The sequence below is a fragment of the Talpa europaea genome, assembly GCF_964194135.1.
Source record: "Talpa europaea genome assembly, chromosome: 13".
NCBI lineage: Eukaryota > Metazoa > Chordata > Mammalia > Eulipotyphla > Talpidae > Talpa > Talpa europaea.
In genome coordinates, this window is record NC_140080.1 from 79,098,234 (window position 1) to 79,116,977 (window position 18,744).

At 41.9% G+C, this 18,744-nt stretch overlaps 1 protein-coding gene across 1 annotated transcript; it reads left to right on the plus strand.

Annotated features, from left to right (window-relative positions):
- Positions 1 to 2,318: 2,318 nt before the first annotated feature.
- On the plus strand, positions 2,319 to 11,036 carry HAUS1 (HAUS augmin like complex subunit 1; the record flags this gene model as incomplete). Its single annotated transcript, XM_084252699.1, has 9 exons — positions 2,319 to 2,477; positions 3,076 to 3,250; positions 4,719 to 4,854; positions 5,922 to 6,056; positions 8,149 to 8,272; positions 8,635 to 8,700; positions 9,436 to 9,507; positions 9,748 to 9,795; positions 10,986 to 11,036. 9 exons carry the CDS (start codon positions 2,319 to 2,321, stop codon positions 11,034 to 11,036), a joined length of 966 nt encoding a protein of 321 aa, XP_084108825.1.
- Between the last annotated feature and the right edge of the window lie 7,708 nt (positions 11,037 to 18,744).

Consider the following 18,744-nt stretch of genomic DNA (forward strand, 5'->3'; position numbering starts at 1 on the left):
CTTTGCAGCTTCGCTTCGGGAGGTTCCCCTGCAGCCGCAGCCTCCGGACTGACTGGGACAAAATGGCCGCGCGGCGAGGAAGGTCAAGGCAGCCGGCCCACCTGACCCGGAAGTCCCGCCCCTGTCTTTTACGTCCGGACGCGAAATTGGCTGCCGCTGTCATGGGGATGACCTTTTTAAAATATCATTTTTAGAATTAAATCACAAAATAAGTGCTTAGACCTTCGCCAGATCCGGCACAGACATTCGGTACGCATTTATTTTGATCTTTTCCTTCGACCTTGTGGTTGCCCCTGGCGACCACGTGGGTAACGGAATTTGATAAGCATTTCCCAAGTTCCCTCGCGGCGCGAGAGATGGTTCACGTCACCGGGTTTGGGCACCAGCCTGGCTTGGCAATGAGCAGGTGTGAGGTCACCTGGTCCAAGGCTACAACTGTTAAAACTGCTAAGCTTTAATGCAGTAGCAGTAATAAACAGGGATTTTCCTATTGAACCGGTTAATCCTCAGATTGCTGGCTCTACCCAGATTCCCTGAGTTGAAATTTGGGGCAATCTAGATTGTTGACAAGCCTCCACATTATTCTAGGTGACTGTACGCAACCAAGGTGGAGAATCGCAAATCTTTTAGAGTCTGTGAATTAGAGCATGTTGTTTAAAAAATTGTAACAGACCCCAGGAGTTCAAGCAAAGTGTGGGTGTCAATCCTCCTGAGAGGAATTAATCTAGTCTGTGGCCGGGCTAAGGTACAAGTTTTCCTCTAACAGTTACTTGCTTCATGACAGCAGGAACTCTTCACTTTCTATACCTACTGAGTAAATTTAGGATGGGACTTTTTCATTTCTACCTATTTTTTTGTAATATAAACAGAACTGGGGAGAAGGTATTTTGTTATCGTGGAGAATTTTAATATTGCCTTCACTTTTACTGTTCTGAGAACCATCTTTAGCTTCATCTACCAAATCTTGGCTTACAACCAAAACCTTAGTTTGTGTGGGGCATATGAATACCTGGGAAACATGACTTGCAAATACATGGTCAGCAGCCCTTTTCACTAATCTATTTCCCCTTCTCATGTGACCCATGGGAAATGTGACAATCCTGGGACTCATGGTTAGGAACAGGTTAATGAAGAAAAAAATTTGGTTTGTAAGAACAAAGTTGCAGAGATATTTGAGCCATTTGTGTTGATAAAAGTGAACAAAGGGCATAAAGACAATGCTTCCCCCTTTTCTCAGTGGCTATACCAAGTTGTCTGAAATTGGGCTACTTAGCAGAGAAAAATTTAACTGAAACAAAAATAAGCAACTAGCTTTTCACAAAGTAGTGCCAAAAGTAAAAGAAGTCCCTGCCCCTCCCAAAGTCAAAGCTAAGGGAAAAGCTTTGAAATCCAAGAAAGCAGTGCTTAAAGACATCCACAGGGCCTCCCTGGTGGCACAAGGGGTAAGTCTAAGAAGAAGGGGTTTAGTCTCAGCACTCTGAAGCTATCTGCAGCCACTGCAGCACAAGTTCAATCAAGCCAGGATGCTGACCCACATGGCACAGCAGACCTCTCCTGTCCTCAGCAAAGTATTTCAGTAGATCAGCCTGTTCTGCTCCCCATTCTGTCTCTGGTGAATCTCTCACCCCCGTGTGTATGTCTTTAATATAAAATCAGGTAAATTTATAATATGTACCCATCTATTTTATAGGGCTCCCATAAGAATGAAGCAAAAATAGAGAAAAATACACATAAAGAACCTCTCACAGTATTAACTACAGTGATGGAGGAGGGAAGTTTAGGGAAGGCAAGAAATGAATGGAAGGGTTGCTGAGTGGCAGTGACAGTGCCTGCAGTTGGATGCGGTCGGCCCAACCTAGGCATTTTAAAACCTTCTCCAGCACATTTAGCACTTTGGTAGTGGAAACTGAGGGATATGATTAAGATTGTTGCAGCTCATATTATCAGGATAAAATAAAAATTCTAAGTTAATGTATTCCGTGTGGAAGAAATACAAACACCTGCTATCCAAAACACAAGTTTCAGGTATTTTTTTTTTTAAGATAGTGAATCAAGTGAGAAATAAAAATACAAGTGACTTTACTTCTTCCTGGCTATCTGGAGTAGAGAGAGCGCAGGAGAGAATGGAAAGCGACAAAACTGCTGGCGCCTAAGACCCGCAGAAGCCAAGGTCTCAGAGACCCGGATGGAGTCCTTGCAAAAACTACCATTCCCAGAAATCCCTGCTCTGGGGCGGGGGGGGTCGAAGGCCAACGGCGGTGGGCGGGACTTTCAGAGCGAGCTGGGAGCTTCTTGACAAGTTGGCGGGAGCAGTGGCGATGGAGGCGGAGGAAGAAAGACAGAAGCAGGTGAAGTTGCGGGAGAGGGGCTTGTGGCCCCCAGGAAAAGCCGTCTTTGACACACTCCCGGTGCTGGTGGATCTCCTGGGCGCGCTGCATCTACTTTCTCTGTCACCCTCCTCTGCTCATCCATCTTCAGTGCCGCCTTCCTGATCCAAACCCCCTCTGCTTGCCCATCAGGAGAGGGCGATTCCCTTCCTTCCCAGGCCTGCCCTTGCTTGGACTCGGGCTTTAAGAGGGCTTAAGGAGACCCTGGTACGACTGGCGTGTGACTTACCAACCCACACCCCATGTCCAGCCAAGTCTCTCCCTTCAATAGCAGCTCCTATTAGAATTGATCCCTTCGGCGCTCCACAGCGCCGGTACTGGGAGGCTTATAGTGTTGGGACACTCATTTTCACACTTTGCACGTGTAGTGATGCTTTAGCATCTGCTTATTGAGCTTTACAGTTATTCGAGTGATGCACATTATTAGCCTATCATGCTTTTGTAGCTTTGGGAACTGATGGATTGTTTTCTAGTCATTTTGACTCATACCACTGGTCATTGTGCTTGCACACTTTTAAGTATTTCTGATATCCCTGTCTGTCTCCCTAAAAACAACTGAAGATGTGAAGTAGGAAACCAGAAAAGTCATACAAAGCATTTAGTTTGCTTCTGATCACTTTGTCGTATTTGCTATGTGCCTTTGTAATAAACAAGCTTATAATAATATGTGTCTTTCTTTTATGGTTAGATTGCTGCATGGTTGAAAAAAGTATTTGGAGAGCATCCCATTCCACAATATGAGGTGAATCCACGGACCACAGAGATTTTACATCATCTCTCAGAACGCAACAGGGTACGGGACAATGATGTCCACTTGGTAATAGAGGACTTGAAACAGAAGGCTAGTGAATATGAATCAGAAGGTGAGATTAATTCCAGAGTTTTGAATGAAATATAGCTAGAACTAACCAGGTTTTATAACACTAAATAGTATAGACTACTTGTTAGTTTCGCTACTTTATATTACCCACATTTGCCTTCCACTCTGTCATCATACTAACAATAAATCATAAATTTCATTATAGTACTATTCTGTTGGCAGTCTGATAGCAAACAGTGAGCCCTAAAAGATGAGTCAAAACTTAATAGCCTGACACTCAAAGTGTCTTGTGATTTTTCACTTACAACTTTCTTGGTCTGTTTCTAGTCCCCATGTGTAGACACAGTGAGGCACTGGATACCTGAGGTAGAGGCCATGAACTGTGAGACTTGAACAAATCACTCTGTTTCTATATGTTCATGGCTTGCCATATGTACAGAGAATTTTCTTCTGTACATATGGAGTTTGAAAGGTACAATCAAGACAGCTATTGTGCTTGTGATACAAACCACAGAAGATAAAGATCGATAAAATACCTTTTTATGGGTGATAATATGGCCCCCTAAAGGGAAGACTTACATTTGCCCTATATTTAACCAGGTGTATTGTATGTTTATATACACAATGTTTTGAATATAGTACAGCTTTATTGCAGTTTTGTTGCATACAGGCCTTCTACAACCCACCCCCCCCATTTTCTTTTTTAAATTAACATACAGTAAAATTGACTTTTTGTTTTGGTGTACTATTTTAAAATACATGGATTCTGGAGCCACTCTGACAATCAATGATGTAGAACAGCTCCATCACCCCCAAAAACATCTCTTGTAATGCTCCTTTGTGGTCATACTCTGCCATATGCTTTTTTTTTTTATTTATTTATTTATTTATTTTATTTATTATACAAGCACTGGGTACAGTCAGAAGCACGGGAGGGTGAGAGAATTCACCAGAGCCAGAGCGGGGAGCAGAGCAGGCAGAAGGACTGAAGTACACTGCCGAGGGGAGCAGCGGGCAGCAGGAGAGGTCTGCGCGCCATGTGGGACCCTTCTCCGGTGGCCGGGGAGAAGCCGGGGATCGAACCTGCGCTGCAGAGGCCGCGGGCAGCTTCGCAACCCAGCGCTCAACCGCTGCACCACCGGGGAGGCCCTCTGCCATATGCTTTTAAAGTTGTTTAATTTTTAAGTAATTTTTTTGTCATTATTAAAATACTGTGTGAAGAAAGAGGCTGTGGGGCTAGAAAAATCTCATTTTGTAAAAACTTCCTTTTTATGATATCCTGTAATGAAAAACCTAAAGACGATGACTAAGGAATGCAGAGTTTCTTTTTGGGGTGATGAAAATGTTCTAAAGGTGATGCTATTGATAAGAGCAAAACTGTGAATATATTAAAAGCCATGGATTATATACTTTAGGTGGGTGGGTTGTATGATATGTGAGCTATTTCAATAAAGCTGTTAAAAATTGAAATAAAACATCTTTGTCACCAATGAACGCTTATATCTTTTCAGCTAAGCATCTTCAAGACCTTCTCATGGAAAGTGTAGATTTTTCCCCTGCCAATCTTTCTAGCACTGGTTCCAGGTATCTGAATGCTTTGGTTGACAGTGCAGTGATCCTTGAAACAAAGGATACCTCCCTAGCAAGGTAATTCTTGTGAAAGTTTTAATTTCTACAATCACACATGTGCTATAAAGTCTTGACCTGAGGACTTTGTGGTTCTCAAGCTAACTCCATATAGAAAATTTAAATAAATACAGATCACTGAATTTAGTGAACTCCTTATCACTGTTAATGAGTATGAATAATTCACATAAACTTGATATTTGCTTAACTTTTAGCGGGTCTTTTTTTGTAGCACTGGTTTTTTGAAATTTGGTTCTGAGGTATCGTTGGAAAGGGGTTGGGCATCACTTACACTGTTCACTGTAAACAATTCAGAAAGGCTGTGGGGCAAAACCACTGATAGAGCATAGTGAATTTTGGTCCTATCCCTACCCTATTGGGTAGAGTAGGTTAGTGCTCTTCATTCTTGTGTGACATGTATTATATCTGTATAATGACATAGTTTTCCCAACAACAATTCTAAGAGGAAACTGAATCTCAGATGGGAAAAATTAAATAACCTCGGAGCTAGTAAATGGCAGAGTTGAGATTCAAATCTATTCTGCTCTAAAGTCCATGTGACTGTCACTAGTGGCCATATCTTAGCTGGGACTACCACTACAATTTTTGTGTTTTTGTTTTTTTTGTCAGCACATGGCAAGTTTATTAAGGAAAAGAGAAAAAGGAAAAAGAAACACCTGCGTAGACACAGGCAGGCATGAGAATTACCTACCACTATAATTTGTAACTAGAGAACTGTATAGTTATTCCGCATAATTGCCTACATACAGGCCTTAAATATATATATATAATATATATATGCACAAAAGTACAAGAAGGTGAAGGTTGTAGCGAGGAAGCATAGAGAAAGAGGAGTGAATTCCAGGATAGGAGTAAATCTTATTTGAGTTTTGAGTGACAAATGGAAAATTGCCAGCTGAAAAAGTGTATTGCAGCTGAAAAAGGAAACTGTGTATAAAAAATCATAGAGATAAGAAACAGTATGATTATAGAAAAATCCACATAGAGATAAAATAGCTTTTAGAAGTGAGGAATAGTTGTAATTATTGTCCTTAATGTTCATTTATGTAACCAGAGTCTTCTTTTAGTTTTTTCCCTGCAGTGAATGATTTAACTTCTGATCTTTTTCGTACCAAATCCAAAAATGAAGAAATCAAGCTTGAATTGACAAAACTTGAAAAAAATCTAACTGCAACTTTGGTGTTAGAAAAATGTCTCCAGGAGTAAGTAATTGAGTTGGGAATGGTGACAGTTTTGTTCTAACGGTGGTAACAGGACATTATCAGATTCAGCTTTGACAATGATATGATTTAAAACAACATATTAAGTAATGGAGTTCAGGGCCTCCATGGTGGCGCAAGAGCTTAAGATGCAGCCTATGAAGCTATCTGCAGCCACTGCAGCATGAGTTTGATCCCCGGTCAGGGAGCAACCCACATGGCAGACCTTTCCCGACTTGCCCGCTACTCCCCTCAGCAGTGTATTTCAGTCAATCTCTCTGTTCTGTTCCCCACTCTGTCTCCAGTGAATCCTCTCTTCCCCCCCATCCCCCACACCTCTGGCCTGTACCCCAGTTTGTACCCCTTGCCCGCTACTCCCCTCAGCAGTGTATTTCAGTCAATCTCTCTGTTCTGTTCCCCACTCTGTCTCCAGTGAATCCTCTCCTCCCCCCATCCCCCACACCTCTGGCCTGTACCCCAGTTTTTGTATGCATGAATAAATTAAAAAAAAATGGAGTTCATAATTTTTTTTTAAAATATTAATTTATTTATGCACACAAGAACTGGGGTGCAGGCCAGAAGTGGGGGGGGGGGCGAGAGGATTCACCAAGGACAGAGTGGGGGGCAGAACAGGAAGATTAACTGAAATACACTGCTGAGGGGAGCAGCGGGTGAGTCAGGAGAGGTCTGCTGCACCATGTGGGTAGCTCCCTGGCCAGGGTTCAAACTCGTGCTGCAGTGGCTGCGGATAGCTTCATAGGTTGCGTCTTAACCCCTTGCTCTATCACGGAGGCCCTCATAAAATATTTTTTAAGTAGAAAATGACTTGGGCCTTCCTGATGGCATAGGAGGTTAAGTCTCAGCAGCGCTATCACTGCGATAGCCTGAGTTCAATCCCCAACCAGGGAGCTGACCCACATGGTGCAGCAGACCTCTCCTGTCTCACCCACTGCTCCCATCAGCAGTGTATTTCAGTAAATCTGCTTATTGTGCTACCTCTCTGTCTCTGGTAAGTCCTGTCACCCACTGCACCTCTGGCCTAAATCCCAATTCTTGTATGCATAAATAAATAAAAGGCATTACATATTAGGGAAAAAAGAAGAAGAAAATGACTTGGGTGAAGCTGGCGATGGTTGGATACAGACTTTCAGCTTTTACTTCATAGAATTTTTTTTCCATCTCTTGCAAGTAACTGGGTTTTATAATTTTTGAAATTATGTGATATTGAAGTTATCAACTCCTGTACAATTTAAAATCACTTTATACTTTGTTACCATTTCTGACTAGAGCTCTGCTATCCCTCTTGACAATCTGGACCTTCTTTAGATCCCTGTTGACCCTGAGATTAGAGTGTATGGATAGGAGTATGTATAGGCACAAGTAATTTGGTGGTGTGTAAATTTTCAACAATTATTGATAGGTGTATGCAAGGTACTGTGTCGTGTCACATTTAGGAGAGAAGCTTTAGTACCTCTGTAACTCAAATTTGACTTTAAGATATGTGAAATCACTCTTTTGAGCAGCAGGTTTACTTTTTCTAAGAGCAACTGGCATACGTTAATCTTAAAATTATTTAGTTTTCCTTGAGAAAAATACCAGATGGCAACTTGGAAAAAATCAACTCTTAGAAATGTGTGGTAGCTACTCAGGGATGTAAAAAGTGGAGTGGCAATCCAGCAAGTTGGTTGCCTGCTTTTATTTTTTTTTTTAAGATTTTTTTATTTATGCATACAAGAGCTGGGGTACAGGCCAGAGATGCGGGGTGATGAGAGGATTCACCAGAGACAGGGCGGGGAACAAAATAGGCAGATCAACTGAAATACACTGCTGAGGGGAGCAGTCAGCGAGACAGGAGAGGTCTGCTGTGCCATGTGTGTTGCTCCCTGGCCTGCCAGGGATCGAACGCATGCTGCAGAGACTGCAGAGAGCTTCATAGTGCGGTGCTTAACCCCTTGCACCACCAGGGAGGCCCAGGTTACCTACTTTTGACTAATTCAGAGTTGAGTCCAAACTCAACAATAATTTCACTGAGGAGAAGCAAATGTTTTTTTTTCTTTAAAGGCATCTGTGTAGTTTGTTTCCTTTATTTTTTGAGGGATCTCAAGAAGGCAGAGATGCATCTGTCTACGGAACGGGCTAAAGTTGACAATCGTCTTCAGAACATGGACTTTCTAAAAACAAAATCAGAGGAGTTCAGATTTGGAATCAGAGCTTCAGAGGTTTGTGTGAAGGACTACATATAGTCTTCTCTCTCCAGACTTCTTTATAGCCTTCATCCTTGTAACTAGGCAGTATTATTACTCCCTTTTGATAGATAAGGGAATGACAGAGAATACAGGTAACTTATCCACAGCAACATAGCAACTTAACACATCAAATTCAAAGGCCAGCCAGATCCAAAAGCTCAAACTCTTGAACATCACACCCACTGTCACAAATCTGAACTGTGAAAATGGTTTTCATGCAACATAAAGGTGCTTAGATTCATCTACAGTTTTTCATATGAGTTGCAGCTCACTTTGCTATAATGATCGCTTTCAAATGATTTTTCTTAACGGAACCTCCTTTTTTGTAACTGTAGGAACAGCTTTCAGCCAGAGGCATGGATGCTTCTCTGTCTCATCAGTCACTGGTAGCACTTTCCGAGGTAAGCTTATTTTAACCCAATTTAACTTCTTTTAACCCAATTTAACTTCCTTTAAAATTTGTCCACTATTTGTTTTTTCATTTGTTTCTTTTTATAGAGCTTTATTCACTATTGACCTAATTTCTCTTCCTTTCCCTCTGTAACTTATGTTCATCAGTGTTTGTATCTTTATTACTTGCTTAGCTGTATACATGCTCACATTTGTGTGGTTTCTTTTTCTTTTTTTAAGATGTATTTATTTATGCATACAAGAGCTAGGGTGTAAGCCAGAGGTGCGGGGTGGTGGGTGAGAGGATTCGCCAGAAACAAAGCAGGGAGCAGAACAGGTATTCTACTGAAATGCACTGCCTGGGAGGAGCAGCGAGTGAGACAGGAGAGGTCTGCTGCACCATGTGGGTCAGCTCCCTATCCAGGGATCGAACTCAAACTCATACTGCAGTGGCTGCAGATAGCTTGATAGCGCTGTGTCTTTAACCCCTCTGCCACCAGGGAGGCCCCTAAATCTAATTCTTAATGGGTGGGTGTGTGGTTTCTTATTATAAACATTTTATAAGCATTGTTTCCATTGGAAGTGAGTCTGTTTATCTATGTACTATGTAGTATGTCTAATGTATCTCTGATACATTATTTAAAATCCTAATGTTAATATTTTATCATAGTTTATTTCAGAAATAAGCAACATTGAGTTGTGAATATCTCTATCGCTGTGTGACCCTGTGCTTTTTTCACCCCCAGAAACTGGCAGAATTAAAAAGACAGACCATACCTTTGAAGAAAAAATTAGAGTCCTATTTAGATTTAATGCCGGTAATTATTTTTATGACTTTTTTAAAAAGCTATCTCCTCTACCCTTCCCCAATGACACTAAATAACCATGAAAATGGTGAGTTTCTATTTAAGGATTTAAAATTTATGCTGAATTTTAGTATTGTATATATATTGGATATACTGTGAAGTTTTTTGCCTTTTGAAAAGGATTGTTGCATATTCCCCCTTGAGCCCTAATTGAGGCATATAACCTTTCCTTGTTTTATTTTTTTTTTAAAGAATCCTTCTCTTGCTCAAGTGAAAATTGAAGAAGCAAAGCGAGAATTAGTAAGTTTCATTTTTTTCTTCAGATTTTAAAAAAAGGAAATAAATACTGATACAGTTAAAAATTTCCTTTGTCCTTCTTTCCATCCTCAGAGGTAAGCCACTGTCCCAAAGTTGCTATGTATGATTTCCATGCACCTTTTACTAGCTTGGGGGCACATGTGTATATGTATTTTTTTTTCCATAAAAAAATACATAGTGATCTTTTGGTTTTTGGTTTTTTGGGGTTTTTTTGGTTTGTTTTTTCAGTTTTTATTTTGCTAGTATTATAAGTGTCATGGGGAAAATCGGGTGTAGGCCAGAGGTGTGGGGGTGAAAGAATTCATCAGAAACAGAGTGGATAACAGAATAGGCAGATTTATTGAAATACATTGCTAAGAGGATTAATAGGAGAGGTCTGCTATGCCCATAGTGGTCTTTTGTATCTTTTAAATTTTTGCTTAGATTTTCCTGGGTGGAAAAGAGGATTGAGTGACAGACTATTCTAGATGAAAGGAAGTAGCAGAGGCATAGGTCTTTTCCAAGCTGTGGCAAGGAATGAGGTCTTAGGAGTAAGCAATGGAAGACAGAGCTAATTTGTTTATGGTATAAAAAGCCTTAAGTCTAAAGAGACTCTACAGGACCACTGAAAGTTGCTGTGTATTTTCTTGTTTTTTAAGCTAAAGAGAGAGATGATCAAAGCTGTGCTTTTTGATTGAGCTTGTTCTCTAGGAAGATTATTCTGGAATCAGTATTTAGGTTAGGTCAGAGGAAGGAGAAAACTGTAGAAACCAGTTGGCCTGTGTAGGCCAGATGAGAAGGAATGAGATCAGTGGCAATCAGGATGGAAAAGAAGTGATGTAGGCGGCATTGTGGAAGTAGGTAGCATGCAGAGTAAAAGTCAGAAAAAAATATTCCTGTATCATTACACTGATTAATCCTTCTAGAGGGTTTTTTTCCTTTACATGTTTATTAGAATCAGAAGTCTGAAAACTTTTTGGGGAGAGGTGTGTTGAGAGGAGGGAAATGTAGAATCAGGGAATGTCTAAAAACATTTGCTATTCATGGTGGTATTTTAAAAAAATTCTGTTTTCATGTTTTCTCTTATTTCATTTACTTTAAGTAGCATTAGAAGTTAGATCACCTGTTTTATTTACTATATATCAGTAAAGCACCTTATTTATAGTATTTACAGTGTTTCTTTCTTCCTTTAGGATACCATTGAAGCTGAACTCACAAAGAAAGTAGACATGATGGAACTGTGACCGGAGCCAAATAAATGTCATTTTATCTAACTAAGTCAATTGAATAGGACTTTAAAAAGTTGTTTCTTCTTAGCATTCCTTACTAACTTAATTTTTGTTCTTCAATGAGATAATAATGTCATTGGTAGAATAGTGGTTTCTGGTTGTGTATTATATTTTTTGTCCAAATACATATTTTTCATATTAAGTTGCATTGTTGGTTTTCGGTGTTGCTGGTGGTTAAGTCTGCGTTAGTAGTTCTGTTAGGTGAACGCTATGGCAGTGCTCATGCTCATCAGGTCAGCTAAGTGAAGAGAAAAGGTTCTGCAACTGCAGTTAACATTTCTCCATCTCTTCCCTCTCCAGGGCCTTGCTGTTATTTCTGATCAGCTCACCTGCCTATCTCCAAATGTTAATATATGCAGAATGTAGTTTATGAAAAAGATGACCTTTTAAATCAGTAGTAGAAAGATGAATAATTCGGGAAATCCACAAAGTCAATCCTTAGAATTATGAGAAATAATAAATAGTTGTTGTTTGATGTTGCGTTGACAACACCACACTGACAAAGGGGAGTTGTGGAGCAAGCTGTAGGATGCAGGATGCTGCTGAAGAGCAAGATCCTGGCCTTTTTATTGATAGAATAATTGTACAGCATCAGTTGTGAGGGGCAGGAGGACAAAAAGAAAAGGGAGGGGTGAAACTAGAAAATGTGCTCTGTCATCTGTAGTAGCAGGGGTTGTGAGTCTGCCCTCCAGGCACTCCTCATCTGCTCTCATGACTTGGTATTGTAATTGAGATTAAGCCCTAGATCCCCACCCATGGTTTCAATCTTAACAAGGCTTTCCACTGATCAGCTTCTGGAAAGTTGTATGGCCTTAAAATATATCGGTCCTCATTCAGGTCATACCTCCTGAGATGTAAGCGGTGTAAGAGGAGAGTACTTTATGCATCAGTCATCAGCTCCTCAGGTGTTCCTCGTCACACCTTGAAATGCATAGCATTCCCAGAGTGATGAAGCTTTCTGCTTCTTGGTTGATTTGAAAGGTACATTGTAAGGTTTGGCTTCTATGACTGATTGACTGGGCAGTTCTGACCTTGTAGAGGAATGCAGAACTGCAGGTAACAAAAAATGGTGGCTGAACAGGCCACTTAGAATTAGCAGCCCCACGGTCTGAGGCTTGTTTTAAATTTTGAGCACCGCATTGTGAAGCTGTCCACAGCCTCTGCAGTGAGGGTTTGATCCCTGTCAGCTGGTGAGAATCCCACATGGTGAAGCAGACCTCTCCTGCCTTGCCTGCTGCTACTCTCAGTAGCGTATTTCATCAATCTGCCTGTTCTGTTCCCTGCTCTGTCTCTGGTGAATCCTCTCACCCTCCTGCGCATCTGGCCTGTACCCCGATTCTTGTATAAATAAATAAATCTTAAAAAATAAAATATAAAGGGCCTCCCCGGTGGCTCAGCGGTTGAGTGCTGGGTTGCGAAGCTGCCCGCGGCCTCTGTGGCGCCGGTTCGATCCCCGGCTGCTCCCCAGCCACTGGAGGAGGGTCCCGCATGGCGTGCAGACCTCTCCTGCCGCCCGCTGCTCCCCTCAGCAGTGTACTTCGGTCCTTCTGCCTGCTCTGCTCCCCGCTCTGGCTCTGGTGAATTCTCTCACCCTCCCGCGCTTCTGACTGTACCCAGTGCATGTATAAACAAAACAAACAAACAAACAAATAAATAAATAAAACATGCCTCTATTAAAAAAAAATTAAAAAAATAAATAAATAAAATAAAATATAAAATAAATTTTGAGCTGATAGCCATAAGTAGCTAATTTTGTTTATTTGTTTTACAATAGCTAATTGTTAAAAGTAGCCTTGGAAATTAATGTTCAAAGAAAAAGGAGAGACAAGTATGTACAAATAAGAATCAAAAAGGAAACTGGGAAATAGCATAATGTTATAAAACAGGTAACATTTTACGCTCAGTAATTGGTAAAACAGGCATTAAAAAAATCAGCAGTGATACAAAATATTTAAACAATACAATTAACAAACTTCATCTAATAAAGAACCTTGTACCTAACACTGGCTATTGGACTCATGTTCTTTTCAAGTACATCAACAGCCAGATGGAAGAGAAACAGGATGAGAGCCTGGAACAAAGGAGCTTCTGTCATGGAGCTTGCATAGATATAGCTTTGTTATTAATATTCTCATCTCCAGAATCTAAAGTAATTACTTTGCATTTTTTTAAAAAGATTTATTTATGCATACAAGAACTGGGGTACAGGCACCGAGGTGCAGGGGGTGAAAAGATTCACCAGAGACAGAGTGGGGAACAGAACAGGCAGACTGACTGAAACACTGCTGAGGGGAACAGCGGGCAAGACAGGAGAGGTCTGCTGTGCCATGTAAATAGCTCCCTGGCCGACTGGGGATTGAACTCGTGCTGCAGAGGCTGAGGATAGCTTCATAGTGCTGTGCTTAACCCCTCGCGCCACCAGGGAGGCCCAAATACTTTGCATTTTGATGGAATCTGCAACCAATGGAATTTGACCCCGACTGGGGAGCTGACCCACATGGTGCAGCAGACCTCTCCTGTCTTGCCCACTGATTCCTCAGCAGTGTCTTTCAGTGGATCTGCCTGTTCTGCTCACCAATGTGTCTCTGGTGAATCCTCTTATACTCCCGCATCTCTGGCCTATACCGCAACTCTTGTCTGCATAAATAAATCTTTTTAAAAAATACTTTTTTTTTCAATAAAATTTGGGGTTGAAAAGTAAAGTCTGGCCCAGTAAGTCAAAAACCTGGACTCAGCAAAGAGAATGGATTAGATCATGGAGGGGTTGAGGCTGCCCAGAATTAAACTTTTTTGCTCCAATTCCATTTCTAGGTCTCTAACATATATGTCCACAAATATGGGGCTGGGTGTGCGAGCAGGAGCCTCTGTTATTCTAATTCTTACCCCAGGACTATATGTCTGTCTCTTAATAAAATATGTCTAACATAGTCCACATGCAAATGTCACCAATTGTCTCAGTAATATTCTTTATATAATTGTTTTTCTAATCTAGAATCATGCTGTGCCTGTTCTAGATCTGCTTTTGATACCTAGTTTTGAACACATTGCTATTACTGCTCCATTAAATACCTGTTTCTAGGCCTACAAAATCCTCCCCCCACCCACCCAAATTCAGCTATCTGAGCAGTCTAACTAGGGTGGCACAATCCTAGGGTTCATGCAAATTGAGGCCCATGCCCCAAAAAGTCACTCCTTTGCCCAAGTGCTGCCTGAGTACTGTAGGAGGGACAGAACTGGCAAAAGATCACTTTGCCTTTACTAAATTAAGAACTCATGCTCTAGGCAGGGGCTCAAGTTACCAGCAGAAAGGATTAACTATTGCAGCTTCTGCTCCTTGGGGAGCATGTGAAGCTGGATACTGGGTAAGAAGTGCAGCATGAGTGAAAAGATATTCCTCATCAAAATGCGTTAAAAGCTATTTTCAGAGTAGACTGAAAATTGTGTGTAGATGTCCTTGGAACCTGTTGGGTTGCCAGAGGAAATTTTCCTACTGGGTTATGGTGGGCGCATATGACCGATGGCTCACTGTAGTCTGGCGATGACCCTGAGCCTGGACTGCTGATGTTCTGGCTTTGGTGAGACACTACCCAAAGGACCACTCTGCCAGCTTATTTAGTACCATGCTACACAGACTCCTGATCTTAGCAGAGCTCCCTCACATTGTGCAGGTCTAAATTTTCAGGTTTATCTTGCATTGCCCAAATCTCACATTTATACTTTTCTTTAAATTCTGCATCAGCAGTGTGGGTTGGCTGCATTGGGACAGAGAATTGCTCTCTGCCTCTTCAGCATCCAGATTTTCTGCAGCACATTCAGGCACTAAGCAGGAAAACTAGCTTTTACGTTACCTACCAACATGATCTTAAAGTCAGCACGTAAACTCTCAGATTTCCAATAGATATCACAGTAACCCTGCCTCCTTATAACTCATTCATTCCTTTGCTTATTTGTTAACAAGTTTTGTTAAATAATAAATGTTAGGTAGTAGAACCATAAAAATAAAATTTTTCTTCAATCTCAGAGAGGCAGTTTATAAACCCATAGACTATCAGGCTGGAAGTGTAACAGGGTGGTTCCCAGGAAAGGGGGAGGTTCCAGGTTCCCTGCCCCACCCAAGGGAGGGTGGAGCTGAGCAGGGAGAGAAGAAGCTGCAGAGGAGACTGAGGAAGGAAGCAGGATGGAGCCAGAAGGAGACCTGGAGGAGGCTCATGGAGCCTAGAGACACGTGAAGAAACTGTGCTTGTCTTTTGGTTGTGGACTGGGTGACATAGATGTGGGTGAGACCCGTGGGGAGGTGACAATGGCAGCTTTTATCTTGATGTTGATTTTGCTCTTTTCCTTCCGGGCTTGTCTGGTTGCTTCTGACCCTTTTCTGTGGGTCCCCACTGGAAGATGCTTTAAATTTGTGGCAGGCTTTGGGGCCTTGTTCTGGACCAATCCCATATGGATGGACTTTTACCCACGAGGGGATGGGTAACTTTGGGTGCTTCATTTAGAAAGTAGACTCTTTGCCTTACCTGTATTGTTTCCTAGTTTTATTAAAGTTCCTTCCCATTAAAGTCTCATATGTTTTGTGTTGATGCGGCGGATGGCAGAACCCATTTAGAATAGGCAGGTTTGCGGGGTTTGGGCTGCCCCTCTCCCTGTCCTATAACAGAAGGAACTGTCTGTTCCAAATTTTATTCTTATTGACAAGGAAACTGAGGTCCTAAGATGTGAAATGACTGTCCAGAAGTCACACACAGTTACTGACCAAGTTGGGTTTGGTATTCCGCTTGCATGCTTATTGTGAAATATTATAGCAATTAAAATTATGAAAACTTTAAAAGTCTATACTCTTCACTTCACCTACCCCCAATTCTACTCCCTGGAAGTAACTAAATACTATCATTAGAATGAATCCTTCTAGACTTTTATCTATGCAGATCCAACACGTACATTCATTTTCTATTCACCATGTTGTTATATTAACTTTGTAATTTTTAGATAGTCCCTGATTGAAAATACTTCCTAAAATAAAAAATTATCAGGTATCCTTAACTCCATTAGGGTTGTAAAATTAATATCCAATGATTGAGAAAATAAACAATTAAAAGCTAATATGAGGGCCTCCCTAGTGTCGAAGGAGTTAAAGTCTCAGCACTACCAAGCTATCACCGGCCACTGTGGCATGAGTTCAATCCCCACCAGGGAGCTAACCCACATGAAGCAGCAGACCTCTCCTGTCTCGCCCACTGCTCCCCTCAGCAGTGTATTTCAGTAGATCTGCCTGTTCTTCTCCCCACTCTGTCTCTGACGAGTCCTCTAAACCCCTGCACCTCCGATCTACACCCCAGTTCTTGTATGTATAAATGAATGAAAATAAATCCTTTTAAAAAAGCTATTATGAGGGCCTCCCCGGTGGCGCAGCGGTTGAGCGCTGGGTTGCAAAGCTGCTCGCAGCCCCTGCAGTGCCGGTTCAATCCCTGGCTGCTCCCCGGCCACTGGGCAAGGGTCCCACATGGCGCGCAGACCTCTCCTGCCGCCCGCTGCTCCCCTCAGCAGTGTACTTCGTCAGTCTGCCTGTTCTGTTCCCCACTCTGGCTCTGGTGAATTCTCTCACCCTCCTGTGCTTCTGACTGTACCCAGTGCTTGTATAAATAAATACAATAGATAAATAAATCTTTAAAAAAAAAAAAGCTATTATGAATTTCGGGCCTCCCTGGTGGTGCAAGGGGTTAAGATGCAGCCTATGAAGCTGTCCGCAGCCACTGCAGCATGAGTTTGATCCCCAGCCAGGGAGGTGACCCACATGGCACAGCAGACCTCTCCTGACTTGCCTGCCGCTCCTCTCAGCAGTGTATTTCAGTCAATCTGCCTGTTCTGTTCCCCATTCTGTCTCTGGTGAATCTTCTCACCCCTCACACCTCTGCCCTGTACCCCAGTTCTTGTATGCATAAATAAATAAATTTTTAATAAAACAAGATTTTTTTAAAAAAAGAATTTATTTATGCATACAAGAGCTAGGTTACAGGCCAGAGGTGTGGGAGGTGAGAGGACTCACTAGAGACAGAGGGGAGCAGAAGTACACTGCTGAGGGGAGCAGTGGGGGAGTCAGGAGAGTTCTGCTGCACCATGTGGGTTGCTCCCTGGCAGGCCTGGGGATCAAACTCATGCTGCAGAGTCTGCGGAAACCTTCATAGGTTGCTTCTTAACCCCTTGCGCTACCAAAACATGAGCTGTTTTAAAAAAAAAAAGCTAATATGAATTTAGACATTAACACCATTTTATGTCAAATTGAATGTATCGAAATAGCATCTATAGATATATTTGAAAAATAGTTTTCATCAATGTCATACCATATATAAATGGTGTACACAGGCTATAGGTTTTCATATGTGTGTATATAGAGTCATGATCCCTCCTGACAACATTGTTCTCCCTGTCCTATCCCCAATTTTTTTGCTGTGAACCACTGCTTTACAATGATCATTAGCATATATTTGTCATACTAAATACTCTCTTTTGACCATCAAACAGGTCCCTCTGGATCATTGTATAAATGATGAATCACAATTAACATCATAGGACAGAAAACAGAAACATAGCTTAAACGAGAGGTTTAGCTTTCATGTAAAATGCCGGAAGAAGGCAGTCCAAGGTGGAGATGGTCATGTGATCATCAGGGACTCAGGTGGTCCCTGATGGACTTCTTTGTGGTCCACTGTGCTGTGGTGCTGACTTCTATCCTCAAGGTCACCTCATAATCACTTGATGACTGCTGCAGCACCAGCTGTTGTGTCTGCATCACTCTGAACAACCCCTAGGTGCAAGAGGAACTAGAAAATGCAATCTTTTCGTGGGCATTGTTGCACAGAATAAATTTAGTGTTCTGTTGGTTAAGTAATAAGAGGAAGAATTAGGTAACTAGAAGTCCCTACTGAAAGGTTGATGCAGGAGGCCGGAATGCAAAAACCCACCAGGAAGCCCACCTGGGGGCAGGAATGCAGAAGCCTGCCTAGAAAATTCAGACAATGAACCCCTCCCCACCACAGAATCTTTTCCTGCCATGCAAACCCTCTCCCACCTGACCTCTCTTCTCCCTATAAAAGCCTGCCCCCCCCAACATGCATGACTTCACCAACCCCCACCTTGGGTCCGTGAATTCCATCTGGGGCGCAATAAATTTTCCTTTCCGTTGAGAAAATTTATCCTGGCTCTTCTCTTCTTTACCATGCCAAACCTTTTACCTACCACAGCGAAATTTTTTACCTCCCAGTGCTGAGACGACTTTTGTCTTTTAGCTGTTCTTTATGGAAATAAGTCTCTTTTCTTTCTTTTTACTAGTGTTGCCACTTCTCTTTCTGCCTTTTGGTTGTTGTTTCAATGAAGCCCGGTTTTTCTTTCTTTTCTATTCTGAGAATTTGGACTCCCTTCCACTTGTATTTTTTAAATTTTTTTTGTGTACTTTTTAAAAAGATTTATTTATTTATGCATACAAGAGCTGGGGTACAGGCCAGAGATGGGGGTGATTCACCAGAGACAGAGTGGGGAACAGAACAGGCAGATCGACTGAAGTACACTGCTGAGGGGAGCAGCGGGCGAGACAAGAGAGGTCTGCTGCACCATGTGGGTCTGCTGCACCAAGGTCTATTCCCTGGCCTGCCCGCGATCGAACTTGTGC